This window comes from Amblyomma mixtum, chromosome 7 (assembly GCF_055824585.1).
Source record: "Amblyomma mixtum isolate Tamu chromosome 7, ASM5582458v1, whole genome shotgun sequence".
Taxonomy (NCBI): domain Eukaryota; kingdom Metazoa; phylum Arthropoda; class Arachnida; order Ixodida; family Ixodidae; genus Amblyomma; species Amblyomma mixtum.
The window spans coordinates 121,337,817-121,351,616 of NC_143018.1; the positions used below are offsets into that span (position 1 = coordinate 121,337,817).

Below are 13,800 nucleotides of genomic sequence, written 5' to 3' on the forward strand. Positions count from 1 at the left end.
GTAGACTGGCGAAGACTACAAACCGGTACCTACCCACACCTGCACAAACTACACAAGATTTTCCCTACACAATATGCAGGCGAATGTCCGTGGTGTCAGGGTAAACCTACACTAGAACATGTCACATGGACCTGCCCTAAGGCAGACTTAGGGCCAAGAATAAACAATCTGAGTGTAATGCAGTGGTAGCACTTGCTGGCCAGCGAGGACGAGGAAGCGCAATGCTTCCTTGTGCGCCGAGCCACGATAGCAGCACTCAACTGCGGCATCCTGGACCAAGGATCGACCACAGCGCCCAGTGACCTGTTAGGGTCAAGAATACCAATTTATTAACAATAAAGTTTTTTCCATCCATCCATCCATTATTGGCGACCAACTCGCTCCGTTGTTCTGTTGCGTGGGGCGTTCGTGCGCGCGCGTTCATGCGAAGGAGCAGGCAAGTTGCGCGAGCGTTCATGAGCGCGCGTTCATGCGAAGGAGCAGGCAAGTTTCCAATGTTGTTGTTGTTGTGACTGATAGAAGGATGAAAAGGAAATTGCACGGGCCTGCTACTGGCTCGAGCCAAGCCACCACCGCTGCCACGTGCAGATAGAGGAGAGCTAAAAGATCAGAAGAGAGAGAAAAAGGAAAGAAAAGACGCGCGTCGCAGCAACAACTGCGTCCGCCGGAGCGGGCGCTGCTCAAAAAGAAGCGGCGGAAGCCGCGCTTGCCGAAGCAAGAACAGATGCTCCTTCAGGCAAGTTTCCAGGGGCGAAGCGCGTTTATATATGCTGGCGTTTCACTGCGCCAGTCGAGGTTCTTCAGTATCCTGCTTTCATCGAAGAGCTAGTCAACAAGTACTACTTTAAACTTAGCCCTCTGCAGCCAAAGTCTACAACCCAATGGGGAAGTTGTTGTTGTTGCGACTGAGGGAAGAATAAAAAGGAAAGTGCGCGGGCCTGCCAACTGGCTCGAGCCGAGCCACCACCGCTGCCACATGCAGATAGAGGAGAGTTAAAAAATAACAGGAGAAAGCGAAAGAAAAGAAAAGAGGCGCGTCGCAGCAACCGCGTCCGCCGAAGCGGACACTGGCTGAAAAAACAGATAAGCGGCCGAAGCCGCCCTCGCTCCACCTCCTCCCAATGAGGAAGGAGTGTAGACTTGGATATGTATAGACCATCGGATGACTAAGCAGTGTAGACTTGGTTATGTATAGACCATCGGATGACTATGCAATAAGGAGTGTACAAACAAAGAATCATTTCTTCACTGACCACCGAAGTGTATTCGTTGGAATAAAGAAGCGCATGAATAAAATCCACGACAAGTTTGAGCCCAATTGTAGCCAGCCAAGTATTGTTTTCGCAATTCTCCAGGCTTAACCACGCTAAGCCCCCGCCAATTTCTTTTCTTTTTAACCTTAACCCCAGAGTAAGAGATGTGCGGGTTGTGAGGCATCACACGCGAGCGTGGAGTGTTAGCCTTCGGTCGCAAGGATGTAGATAAGCAGTTAAAGTAAAAATGAAAACATGGCCGGGGCACTCGCGCGTGTTTTACATCATAGTGCAGGGGCGCGAGTGTATGTAAGCAACTGGTTGACGCAGCAGTGTGTGAAACTCGGACGGCATTCTTCGGTGTACATTGTTAAATCAGTGTTTTTTTTAACATAGATCGTTCTCGGCCTTTTGGCTGAGCGGACGTGTCGCGCCGCTGCTCCGCTCGCGACAGCTTTCTGCGTAGGCTTCGGTCCCGGCGGGCGGCCCGCCCGGATCCCGCCCACCTCACCAGCGACCCCAGAGGACCTGCTGTTCCTGCCCCGGCGCCAGGCCTGCTGCCGTGGTGCCCAGGGCTTCGCAGCATGGCCGTCCCGCCTCCTGAAGTGCGCCCCACAAAGGCGCAGTGCTTTTACTTCCAAGTGCCGGAGCCTGTTCCGGCAGACGACTTAATCGATTCCATCGAGGCGGTCGTCGGTGTCGGGGGGCTGCAGTACCTGCAGCACCTCGGCGGAACCAAGTTCCTATGTGCCGTGAGCTCGATGGCTCAGGCGTCGAAGATGGTAGCGGCGGGGAGCCTCCTCGTCGCTGGGAAATCTGTACCGCTGGCGCAGATGGCGGCGCCAGCGGTTTATGTTACGGCGTTTCGGCTGCCGCCCACCGTCTCGGACGATGCGCTCGCTCAGGCCCTGAGCGCGTACGGCAAGGTGCGGGCAGTTTTGGAGCCCGTTTTCAAGAGCCGGGGCACCATCCGCAACGGCTGCCGGACCGTCAAGCTGGAGATGCAGCGTGCGCCGCCCAACTTCCTGACCGTCGCGGGCCACCGAGAAATGCGCGAGTACCGCGGCATGAAGCGGGTCTGCTCGAGGTGCGGCGGCGAGGGCCACCTGGGTGCCGCCTGCACTGCCACGCGGTGCGGACGCTGCGGAGGCTACGGGCACGAGACGGCGACCTGCCAGGCGGCGTGCAAGCGCTGCGGGGGCCAGCACGCGACCTCCGACTGCGTGCAGCCCCGCTCGTACGCCGCAGCCGCGGCCGCCGGTTCCAACAAGGCGGCGAGCGTCGCACCCGAGACCAACAGCGAGCCCGCTACCCCGCGGGACGAGGCCGCAGCGGCCTCCACTAACGACCGGGCGGAGAACGCGACCACTGACTCCTCGGACGAACAGACCGAGGAGGACCAGCCCGAGGGCGTCTTCAACGCCGAGCAGTCCGGCTCGACCGACTCGGACGCGTCGCTGCTCGCGTCCCCTCTGTCGGAGCCTCCGAGCCTGGACGCGGCCCTCTTTGACGCGCCGACGGCGGCGCAACTGCAGGACGCCGAGCCGGGCACGGAGTCGCCTGCGACGTCATCCTCCAGCGCTGCGCTGCACGCGCCCGTGAAGAGCAGCGACTTCAGCGACAGCGCGAGCGAGCCGCGCTCGCAGAGGGGGCACATCCCTGTGGCTCCCGAACCGCGTCCCCCGTGCGCCCCGAAGGCGGTTCGGGCTGGCGTGCGGAAAGCCCTCGAGCTGGGCGACCCCAAGCGCCAGCACTCCTCGTCGGAGGGCAGTGGCCCGTCGCCGCTCGACCGCGCACCGAAGAAGAAGGTGCGAACGGCGGACGAGGAGAACGCCCTGATGGACTTCTGCGAAGACACGTAGTCTTCGCCATGGCGTCCCCTCCCAGGACTTCGGGCCGTGCCGGCCCCTTTCCCTCTCCCCTGCTCGGTGGTGGCTCGAGCGCCGTTGTTTCGGCGTTCAGCTGGCGCCGCTATCTTATCGGCGCGCTGGCTCCGGCGGCGCGTCAGGCGAACGATGGACGGTGTTTGTGCGGTGGTGTGTGTTGGTGCGTGTGACTGTGTGTATGTAGCGCTGCCGCGCGCTTCGGCCGGACCTTGCCACCGTGCAACCGTTGGCACCGCTTGGCATCGTCGCCCCGTCGCCGCGGGGCCGCCAGCCAGGACGCCGGCAGGGACTCGGGACACCTCCCCAGCGTCTCGCCTCCCCCCCCGGCGCCGGTGTGTCGCCGCACCCACAGACTCTGCCTGCAGGACTGTGCCGTGAGTCCGTCGTCGTTTTGTTTGTTTTCTTGATCACCCGCTTTGTTTTGGTTTGCTGTGTTTTCTTTTTGCGTTTATGATGGCTGAGTTTCGTTGTCTTACTTTTAACGTGCAAGGCTTCCGCTCTCCCGACAAGCAACGGGAGGTGCTTCACCTTGCGCGTTCGTTATACGTTGATGTTTTGTTTCTGGAGGAATGCAATTTCCGCACCCCTGCAGACGTTATTGCTTTTCGTTCTCGTTTTCACGTAGACGCTTTCTTTTCTTTGACGGACTCGCGGTGTTGTGGCGTGGGTGTCGTTTTTCTGAACCCAGCGTTCCGAACGGGAGCGCACTGCACTTTCGGACACGATGGCCGTGTGTTGGTCGTCGACCTCTGGCTGGACGTTCGGAAGACGCGTTTCGTGAACGTTTACGCGCCTGTAACGCGTGCGCTTACGAACGGCTTTTTCAGGTCGCTCGCTAAACACCTTCTCGAGGGTGTGCCACATGTGTTGCTGGGCGACTTCAATTGCGTCCTGGATACTTTGCGCGACATCGAGGGTCCGGGCAGAGGAGCGTCGAATTACCACGCCAAAGAGCTAGGCAAACTGGTCAGGCAGCTTAATTTCAACGATGCGTGGGTGTTGCTGCACGGCGACCTTTTCACGGCCACGCGCGTCAGGGGTCGCAGCGCCAGTCGCCTAGACCGGTTCTACCTGCCGGGCGTTCTCGTCCACGCCCTGGTGTCGTGCGACGTGGTCACCGCGTCGGGGGGTCTTAGTGACCACTTCCCTGTCCTGTTAGCTCTGAGGTGTGCCCCTGGGCGTCCGGTGACCTCCGCAACTTGGCGGATGGACGCATCGCTCCTCAAATGCCATCAGCGTTCGCGACATCCGCGCGGAGTTGGCTAGCTCCATCGCTGAGATCGAGGACTTCTCTCCAGCTGTTTGGGACGACCTCAAAGCGCAATGGCGGGACGTTCTTGTTCGGGCTGGGAAAGAAAGATGCAGGCGAAACACGGCGGCGCTCAACGACGTTTTGCGTCGTATGCGCATCGTGAGAGAGGCGGGCGAACTTACCTTCGCGATGAGGGAATACCTCGAAACCCTGCGCGTTCGTTATCAGCGCATTCTGGAGGAAGGGTCCCAGGCTTCCCGTACTGCGGCGGACCTCCGCCTGCCCTCAGAAGACTCCGCCGACATGAGGCATGCGAACAGCTGACGCCATAAGAATGAACAAGCGCCCCGCATCGAGAGCGTCACCATGCCGGATGGCGCGGTTTCCGACGAACCTCGCGATATCGAAAGCGTCTTCCGCGACCATTTCGCGAGCGCCTTCGCGTCGCAAGGCACGTGTGAACGAGACAGCTTCCAAGAGCATGTCGCCGCCTTCTGCGGCTCCCTTCCGCACCCTCCCGACGAGGCAGAAGCCGAACTCTCTCAACCGGCGAGTAAGGAGGAAGTGTTAGGCGTGTTGAGCGCTATGAATCGCACGTCGGCGCCGGGGCCAGATGGACTTGTCGCCGGCTTCTACCATGTCTTCTTCGATGTATTAGGCGACCTCCTCACCGAGATGGTCAACACCTTTCTCGGTGAAGGTGCTAAACCGGCTTCCTTTGCCGGGGGCCGCATTGTGTTGGTGCCGAAGCGGGGGATGACGTCGGCGTGCCCGTCGGCATGGTGCCCGATTACCCTGCTGAACACGGATTACAAGCTGGTTGCTTCGCTCTTGGTCCGACGCTTGCGTCCTGTCCTGCCGCATCTCGTCAGCCCCTACCAGTCTTGCGCTGTGCCGGGCCGTTCTGTCTTCGCGTCTCTTACACTCACGCGAGACGCCTTTGCCTATGCACACGCAAAGGGGGCTGGCGGGGTGTTTATTTCATTAGATCAAGCCAAGGCCTTTGACCGGGTGGAGCACCAGTACTTGTTTTCCGTGTTGCGCTGTTTTGGGCTGACGAGCAACTTTGTTGCTAGGGTTGAAGACATGTATTCGGGCCTCACCGCGGAGCTCGTGAACGGCTCTGTCTGCGCACCTTTTCCGGTAACGCGCGGTGTGCGTCAGGGGTGCCCCTTATCCCCGGCACTTTTTGCCCTGTCACTAGACCCGTTGCTGCGGAGCGTGGCCACTAACCATCGCATCCGTGGCTTCCCCATGGCAGGGCAAGAGACTGTTGTCTCGGCTTACGCCGACGACATTTCATTGTTTCTGCGGCACTCGTCGAGCCTGGCGTGCTTCCTCGTAACTTTCGACGTCTACGCGTCCCTGTCAGGCGCGCAACTGAACGCGGAGAAGAGCCATGCTCTTCGCTTTGGCAGTTTCCGGGACCCGCTCCCAGTGCCCATTCCCTTCGTGGACGGCGTCCGTGTTCTGGGCGTCCTCTTTGACAGCAGTGGAGTGTCGCCTCGGACGTGGGACGAGGCGGTAGAGCGGACGACGCAGGCGCTTTCGAGGGCCGCGCGCTTCGATCTCTCGATGGATGCGAAGCTAGCGGTAGTTAAGAGCCAGGCGTGCGCTTATGCCTATTATGTTGCGCGCGTCGCGGTCATGCCGCGCCGCACAGCGGCCCGCCTCGCGACCCTTGTGGGCGCTTTCATTTGGGACGGCGGCACCGCTCAGGTTGCACGCAACCTCTGCCAGCTCCCAATGTCTCGGGGTGGACTGGGGCTACCTTGCGTGGCGACAGTCGCCCGCGCTTTCAGTGCCAAGTTGGTGGCTGCACTTGTTGACGACGAGGCGTACCCGGGCCGTTCGCTGTTGCTGTACTGGCTCAGCACAGCGCGACGCGCTTTCGCCCTGGGTCGCCATTTAGGCCCGCAAGCAGAGCGGCCGCTGCCCTTTTACAGAGCCGCGGCCGGTTTTAAGAGGGCGGTCGAGGCCGACCTACCCGACGTACACTGCAAACCGAAAAACTCCCAAAAAGGAGTAAATGGCTCATCGCGTAGCGCACTCCCGAAAAGGGGTTTTGATACTCCTCAGAATAGGAGTATATCGTCTACTCCTCTGTTTGAAGGGGTACTTTCGGAGTGCTGGAAGGAGTGAAGTGTTACCGCTCTCTAGACGGGAGTTTATTTAGGAGTAAATTTGCGATCACAAAGGAGTTAGCATGGCAATTAACAGAAGTATTATATACTCCTTTGCAGCTACTTTTATAGTACATTTCAGGAGTACGTGCCTGTTCCTGTTAAGCAGTTTTGACAGGAAATTTTTTTAGCAATTTCTCTTACTATAAGGTAACATTCATGATGCCCAGACGAGTTTATTATTTCACTTGATGAGGAAGCCCATTTGAAACGAAGTATTCGTATGGAAGGCTCATTTTAAAGCCTTCCCAGGATAAATGCGTCGATGAAATTGCAGTGATTTATTTCAAACAATATTTTATTGTGTACAAAACATTTGAACCAAGTGTTCGGCAGCTTGCTTTCGATGGTTACAGAGAACCAATGTCTTGGCCCCTGTAGAAAAGAAGAAGAGTGCCTTAACCCGCGCTGTCTTTGGGTGCAGAGTTGAAATATCCCAAGGAATAAAAATAGAGATGCCACACTTGAAAGCAAGGAGGGAACCTTGAAATGCTTTGCTGTCAACATACGGGCATGTCATGCTATCGCTGGTTAAAATGCACGACGTCAAAGGAGGCTCCTTCTGAAAGAAAGATTAGAAAAAAAAGTGCATCAGAGGAATTACACCTCTAAGCTTGAAGTATGATGTGCTTCAAGTGTAGAAGTCAAGTTCCCAAAGCAGTTCAGAGTGCACTTTTCAATAAAGTAGGTGTTGTTGGAGTTTAAACGTTTCTCGTGACAAAAGATTAGCTAGTAGAACATAGTAGGTAATCAACTAGCTATAATACATATGTGTACCCTGTCGCATGACAGCGGCTAAACGCGTTTTTCAGGAAATCAAAAATTTCAGAGAGCCGCTTTCGTAAACGTTAAGGCAATACGGCGAATGGGAAGAAGCGTCGATGGGGAACATTTTTCCCGTAAAGAATAAAACTAAAAAAATCAAATGGTCTTACTGAGGCCCTTGCGCATTCGCGCTGCCTTTGTCTGCGTTCCGGCACTGCAAGAAGCATTGCGATATAATTTTCTTTTTCACTTGTCAGAAGGTTCCACACAGGTTCCAGGCACCATATCAGGACAAATTATTGAAATCAGAACATGCAAACAAAAGACTGCATGTGAGCTTCCACTGCTTGTATGCAAAGCGCTATTTCCTTGATGGGAGAACCCGCAGCCGTGCATTTTGAGGGCGTCGTCATTCTGTGTACAGGCACGGCCGCTTGATAAAAAGCGCAAAGCGTGGTACAGGTCAAAGGCAGGGCAAGGGTGACTAACGTAGCAGGCACTGTTAGGAATAGAAAGCTACCAACCCACCCTTCCGCCGCCACCTGTCTTCTGTTATGCTTTGCCCTCACATTCGTTGCCAGGATTCAAAAGAAAACATTCTACACAGGTCTATCTGGCTGGGAAAGGAATTTAAGTAGGAAAGAACGCCAACCAAAAAAAAAGCGAAAAAAAACACGACGGAACCTTCTTGGTTCTTACCAGGTGTGACTGCGAGCGAGTCACAACGCGTTTTTTAAGCCTTCGATTCGTCATCCGCCGGGTCACTGCTCGTAGACAGTTGATGCAAGAGGGGGGTACGCTTTCTAGGGAGAGTACACCTTTTCCTTGCGTCTGCTGAATGCGCCGTGACTCAAGTAAGAGCGTCCTGCGCGGGTGCGGCTCAGTGTCCAGCACAAGAGTTCCCTTGAAGTCAGTCTTGTCAACCCGCGCTTCGTTCCTTATTCATTTGTTTGACATCCGCTTTGTGCTGCTTCAATTTTTCGGGGAAGTGCTTGGTTTCGCCAATGTACTATGTCCAGCTCGTGCAGGGGATCTTGTATTCTAGCGTATGCTTTATTTTTTTTTTCTTTCGCTACCTTCCCGGGATCAGCAGTCCGAACCGGAACGCTTCCCTCCACGAGTTTCACATAATGCAATGTGTTCGGAAACTGCACGCGAAGAGGAAACTTCTTTTCACATTTTTCAAATGCGAAGAGCTTACAAGATACCACATTTTGGAACCAGACGCCTAACGATCCAGAAAGGCAACGCTCAGTATGGTTGCCACCTCATGTCCGCTGCCGACAATCGCTGCTACGGTAAGACGCCACCAACTCGGAAAATGTAACAATTTAGGCAATCTGCTTGAGCGCTAAGGCTTCGCCATGTCCTGTGCTATGACTGAAAAGAAAAAAATCGCTTGCATTCTTTGCATAACAAGGCCCTCTTAAAACACAGGAAAGGAAGCAACACATTAGGGCAGGCAATGTTTTGTTCTCAGCACTGTTCGTAATAACGTGACAAAACTTTCCGGACCCCAAGGCTGTGCATTTTCACCTGCTCATTGCCTGTACAGCTTTTCCATATTCATGGGGCGTGAACGCATGGAGAAAATTTGGTCCCTAGAAGAATTGACCCTACTTCCAGTCGTACATATTAACGTAAACAGCCACGACTGCAGTGCCACACTCTTTTTCAGCCGCATGCAACAACAAATTTCTAGATGCTTACTTAATGACCTCTGTGTGAGCTGGCTCTTCCGGACGACGATGAAGCCTTTCGTCTCCGTGCACCCGGGGTTCACAGCAAGCCTTCGCACACTGAAAAGGGAGCGGCGTTAAGTGCATGCGCGTATGTGGCATCAAAGGAGAGTTTAATACTGCTTACCGCTATACACGACGATGATAATCCGTTCTTTTGTATTCTTGCTGTAATACAGCGAAAGAACGAGGGGTCGTCGGTGTCGAGAAAACTGATGCGTCACACACACACCGCCATGTCGGCGCGGCGAAACGGCAGCAGCCAACACTTGCATGCTGTGTAGACAATGAACGACCAGCCGCTGCTTCTGCACATATTGCTGGCTTGAGTGAGACGATCAGTGCAGCATCTTGCTGCTAAGGTCGATGATGTCCAGTCTCTTATGTCCCAACAAGCGCGCGAAAAGGAGCGGGCGGCAAGCTGGCGGCTGCGGGCAGGTCGACGCGTCACACACCGCCATGTTGGTTCGACTGAGCTAGGCTGGCTAAGCCTCTCGCGGACTGCCGTCGTAGGCGATGCAACACCAAGCGTTCTCCGAACACACTGGAGACTTCACAGGAACTGTCTGTGCAGAGCACACTGCTGCGCAAGGCTGCGACGATCCGGTGTCTTGTAACATGACAAACGGTCTTGAAGCAGAAAAAGCAGAAGCGAGCAGGCAGCGACGAGCGAGCAGGCGTCGTCACCTGCAAGTGCAGCGAACCGGCAGCTGCCACTAGGCGGCGGGCAGACACTAAGGAGTGCATAAAGGGTCTGAAGGAGTATTGAAGCCGATATACTCCTGCTGGGAAAAGTAGTAAAATCATGTGAATACTTTATTTTACTCCTCCATTTCGCGACAGCGGTAAAAAAGGAGGATTTCCTCATTTTTACTACTTAAAGTCGATTGCGCAATTTTCAATAAGGAGTTTAAAAGCGGACACAAGCTATTTATACTCCTATTTGGGCTTATTTGAGTTTGCAGTGTAGACTTGATAGAGACATCACCGTCGAGGCTCAGTGAGCTCATCGCGTGCGCGCGGCTGGGTCCCGACGACCAACGCCGCACAGCGGTGGGAAAGTGGCGAACGTGGGCCACAAGTCGACTGCCCGCGCAGGTCCGCGACTTTGAGTGGCGCAGGCGCTGGGGCCTCTTGCCCACCCGATCGCGACTCGCTTCCTGGGGGTCGTACCGGATAGTCGGTGTCCTAACTGTGGCGCCCCTGAAACGGCGCGACATACCTTTTTTCAGTGCTCGGTCACCAAAGTTATGTGGCGGCTGGTACAGCGCATGTTTTCTGTGCGGGTCGGCCCAGGTGTCCGACAACCGCGGAGCCACTTTGACAAACTTGTTTTTGTTTGCGCATTGTTTGTGCTGTGGCGACGCCGCTGCCTGGCCGAAGCCCGCAGGCAGCCGGCGAGAGCGATGTATCCAGCGCTGCAGAACCTCCGCCTCCTCTTGTGGCAGTACTTGTCTGACCGACTCGCACTAGACGGAGAGGAGCGGTTTCTGCAGCGCTGGCATACAAGGTTTTATGTTGTGCGAGATGGCAGGGTTGGCCTGCCAGCTCTGCTCTATTAGTGCATTTTGTGTTTGTTGTACTTTTCTTGTATGCGACAGTGGCGAGAGTCTCGCACCGAGTCCCCCCCCACTCTCCTCCTGGAGTGAGAAAGTGGGATGTGTAACTAGAGTACAGGCTAAGGGGCCGAGACCCCCCCCCTCCCCCTACCTTTGTTGTCGGATTTTCTTAGTGACAGGGGATACCCGGTCAGTGTTTTGCTATGTGCTTTCGTGAAGTGTTTGTCGCGAAGTGTCTCGGCGTTGCCTATGTTTTATGCGCTTATGTGAGTGCAGTGTTTGTGTTTACTGCTTTGTCGCGAAGTTTTGCCACGTTACCCTTATGTCCACTCTGAACTGTTTGCCTCATTTGTTACTGTCACGTCTGGCCGTTACAATAAACTTCCCTTTATGTCTTCGGTGTATGCCGGCCGCCGTCTTGTGTCGGTGGCTGGTGTTAGACCTTTGGACGTGCTCTTTTTTACGGCGAAAGCCTTTAATGCCTCATACTGTCGAGACCAAGGCGTGTTAGCAATTGTGTAGGCGTTTCTGATTCATGCCTTATATGGGCATATGTCAATCAATACCTAATCGATATATAATCGGGTGGAATTGAAAGACATCGGAACATGATATAAAGGGATTTCATGATTATATCGGTTTGGTTTGGTTTATGGGGTTTAACGTCCCAAAGCGACTAAGGCTATGAGAGACGCCGTAGTGGAGGGCTCCGGAAATTTCGATCACCTGGGGTTCTTTAACGTGCACTGACATCGTACAGTACACGGGCCTCTAGAATTTCTCCTCCAAAGAAATTCGACCGCCGCGGCCGGGATCGAACCCGCGTCTTTCGGGTCAGCAGCCGAGCACCATAACCACTGAGCCACCGCGGCGGCGCATGATATCATTGTACTTAAAGGTGCACTGAAGAGGAATCTGAACTTGTCTTTTTGCCGCGGAAACTCGATCTACACGTTCCGAGCTTTCTTAGAAACTTCGATTTATTGCCCTGTGCGGCCAATTTCCGTAATTAAATCGAATTAACGTCCGGCTCCCGCCTTTTTTTTTAATTCTCCCGCGTACGACGGGCGGAGTCGACCAACGCTTTCACCCAGTCCTGTGGCGGCTTGCCGCTCTGCCATAGGCGGAGTAATACAAAGTAGGCCGCAGTAGCAAATAGTCCGCGCGTATTTTTATTTCTCCGGGCCTATTTTGCGGCTATATTATCTGCGAATAAAACTATGTATTCATGGAAACCTAAAAACAAAAGCGAAAGCAAAGCCTCCACGGAGCTGGCTGAAAGGCACTTCACGCTTTGGTCGACTCCGCCCACCGTACGCGGAGAATTAAAAAAATAAAGGCGGGAGCCGGACATTAATTTGATTTAATTAGAGAAATCGGCCACAGAGGGCAATAAGTCGAAGTTTCTAAGAATGCTAGGAACGTGTAGATCGAGTTCCCGCGGCAAAAAGACAAGTTCAGAATGCTCTTCAGTGCACCTTTAATGACTAGATGACAATTGGTAATTAGTAGTAGTTAAGAAGTGGCATGCGAGGCTGTGCTCTGCACCTGTACCCTAATACTAATTAATCAGTGTACTAGGTAAGGTCACGTTAGCTATCATTAACCATCCATTGACTAGTATCACTAAATGTAAAAGTCATAACTGAAGGCACAGCGCACGAAAGACAGGACTAAGGTAGGGACAAACACAGAGCTGACTTGCACAATCAACAGATACAGCATCAGTGATGATTGTCAAGAAACACAACAAACAAAAGCACACAATCGCATCCTACACTATCGTACCTAACTGCTAAGATGATCAATTTCCTTTTGTGTTAGCGTGACTGAAGGCTTGCTGACGCAATTGTCAAGACTCCGGTGAATTAAAAGAGCAACTATTTCCCGCGTACGTTGGTCCTTATGTTTATACACTGTTGTTGTGTTGTGTTGGGTTTATTGGCGCATAAGCATCTAAGGCTATTATGCGCCAAGAACAAGGTATGGAAACTTGGCTTGAGCAGAGTGTGAAAACAAAGTTGATAAAAACGGTGGTGTAAAGGGCCTAAAAGTTATTTTTATTGCCTGGCTGATTAAATACAAACTTTTTAGGAATGGCTGTTTGCAGAAGCTTTTAAAAGTTGGTTAACCTCCGTGGACATCCTTGGCTTGCCAAGGATCTCGAGGCCCCCCAACTACTCATAAAAACCTCAGCCTCCTCCTTCTCAGGGCTGAGAAAGTGGCTGAGGTGTATCGTTCTAGGTAGAGAAGCACAGGGTCGGAACATTACAGGTTTTGAAGAACACCGGCTTCCCTTAAAAAGCTAAAAACATCAAGCATACTAACGGGTGCATCTTCAGCTAAAATCAACGCTGGATGAAATGGGATATGTTCTTTGTTATACACTATTGTAGTACGGTTGAAAAAAGGGGTGCATTCACAAGAAAGCCAATGTAGAGCCAAGTTGCTTTTTTTTGGGGGGGGGGGGGGGGGGGGGGTTAGGGAGCGTTTATGCTCACTTAGGCGATCATTTAGGCAGCGCCCTGTCTGGCCAATATAACACCGCCCACAGGATAGCTCAATCTTATACACAACATTTTTACGGCACTGCACATATGGTGATTCGGGATTTTTTTCACATTCCGCAGGTGGACGTCCTCCGAGCAATAAAGCATTTTAGTCGCAACACAGCGCTGTGTTTGTCCCTACCTTAGTCCTGTCTTTCGTGCGCTGTCCCTTCAGTTTTAACAATGTACCGTCTAGCCCAAACAAATACCTTAGTACAAATCATGCTTAACTGTAGTTAACCATCGGTAGTAGATGTTTCTAGACGTTTCAAAGACACTGTGTCGAACATTCTAGAGAGTTCCATCTCTTGACAGGTGAGTAGCAGGACATGTTGGATGGCATTAAAACCATGGTAAAGACCAATTTATCTAATTAACCTTTCTGCGGTGGTTGAATTTCTTTGAAGGAGAAATTCTAGAGGCCCGTGTGCTGTGCGATGTAAGTGCACGTTAAAGAACCCCAGGTGGTAGAATTTTCCGGAGCCCTTCACTACGGCGTCTCTGATAGCCTTAGTCGCTTTGGGATGTTAAACCCCATAAACTAAACCAAACTTAATTAACCTTTCTAGTCAGACCACATCAATAAATAAAACCGAGTAAAAGATTGGTCGAGT

At 53.3% G+C, this 13,800-nt stretch overlaps 1 protein-coding gene across 1 annotated transcript; it reads left to right on the plus strand.

The window, feature by feature from the left end:
• The first annotated feature begins 1,585 nt into the window (after positions 1–1,585).
• Positions 1,586–11,032, plus strand: LOC149337359 (uncharacterized). Its single transcript, XM_089553419.1, has one exon. It carries the CDS (start codon positions 1,838–1,840, stop codon positions 3,113–3,115), a length of 1,278 nt encoding a protein of 425 aa, XP_089409545.1. The 5' UTR covers positions 1,586–1,837; the 3' UTR covers positions 3,116–11,032.
• Positions 11,033–13,800: the final 2,768 nt, after the last annotated feature.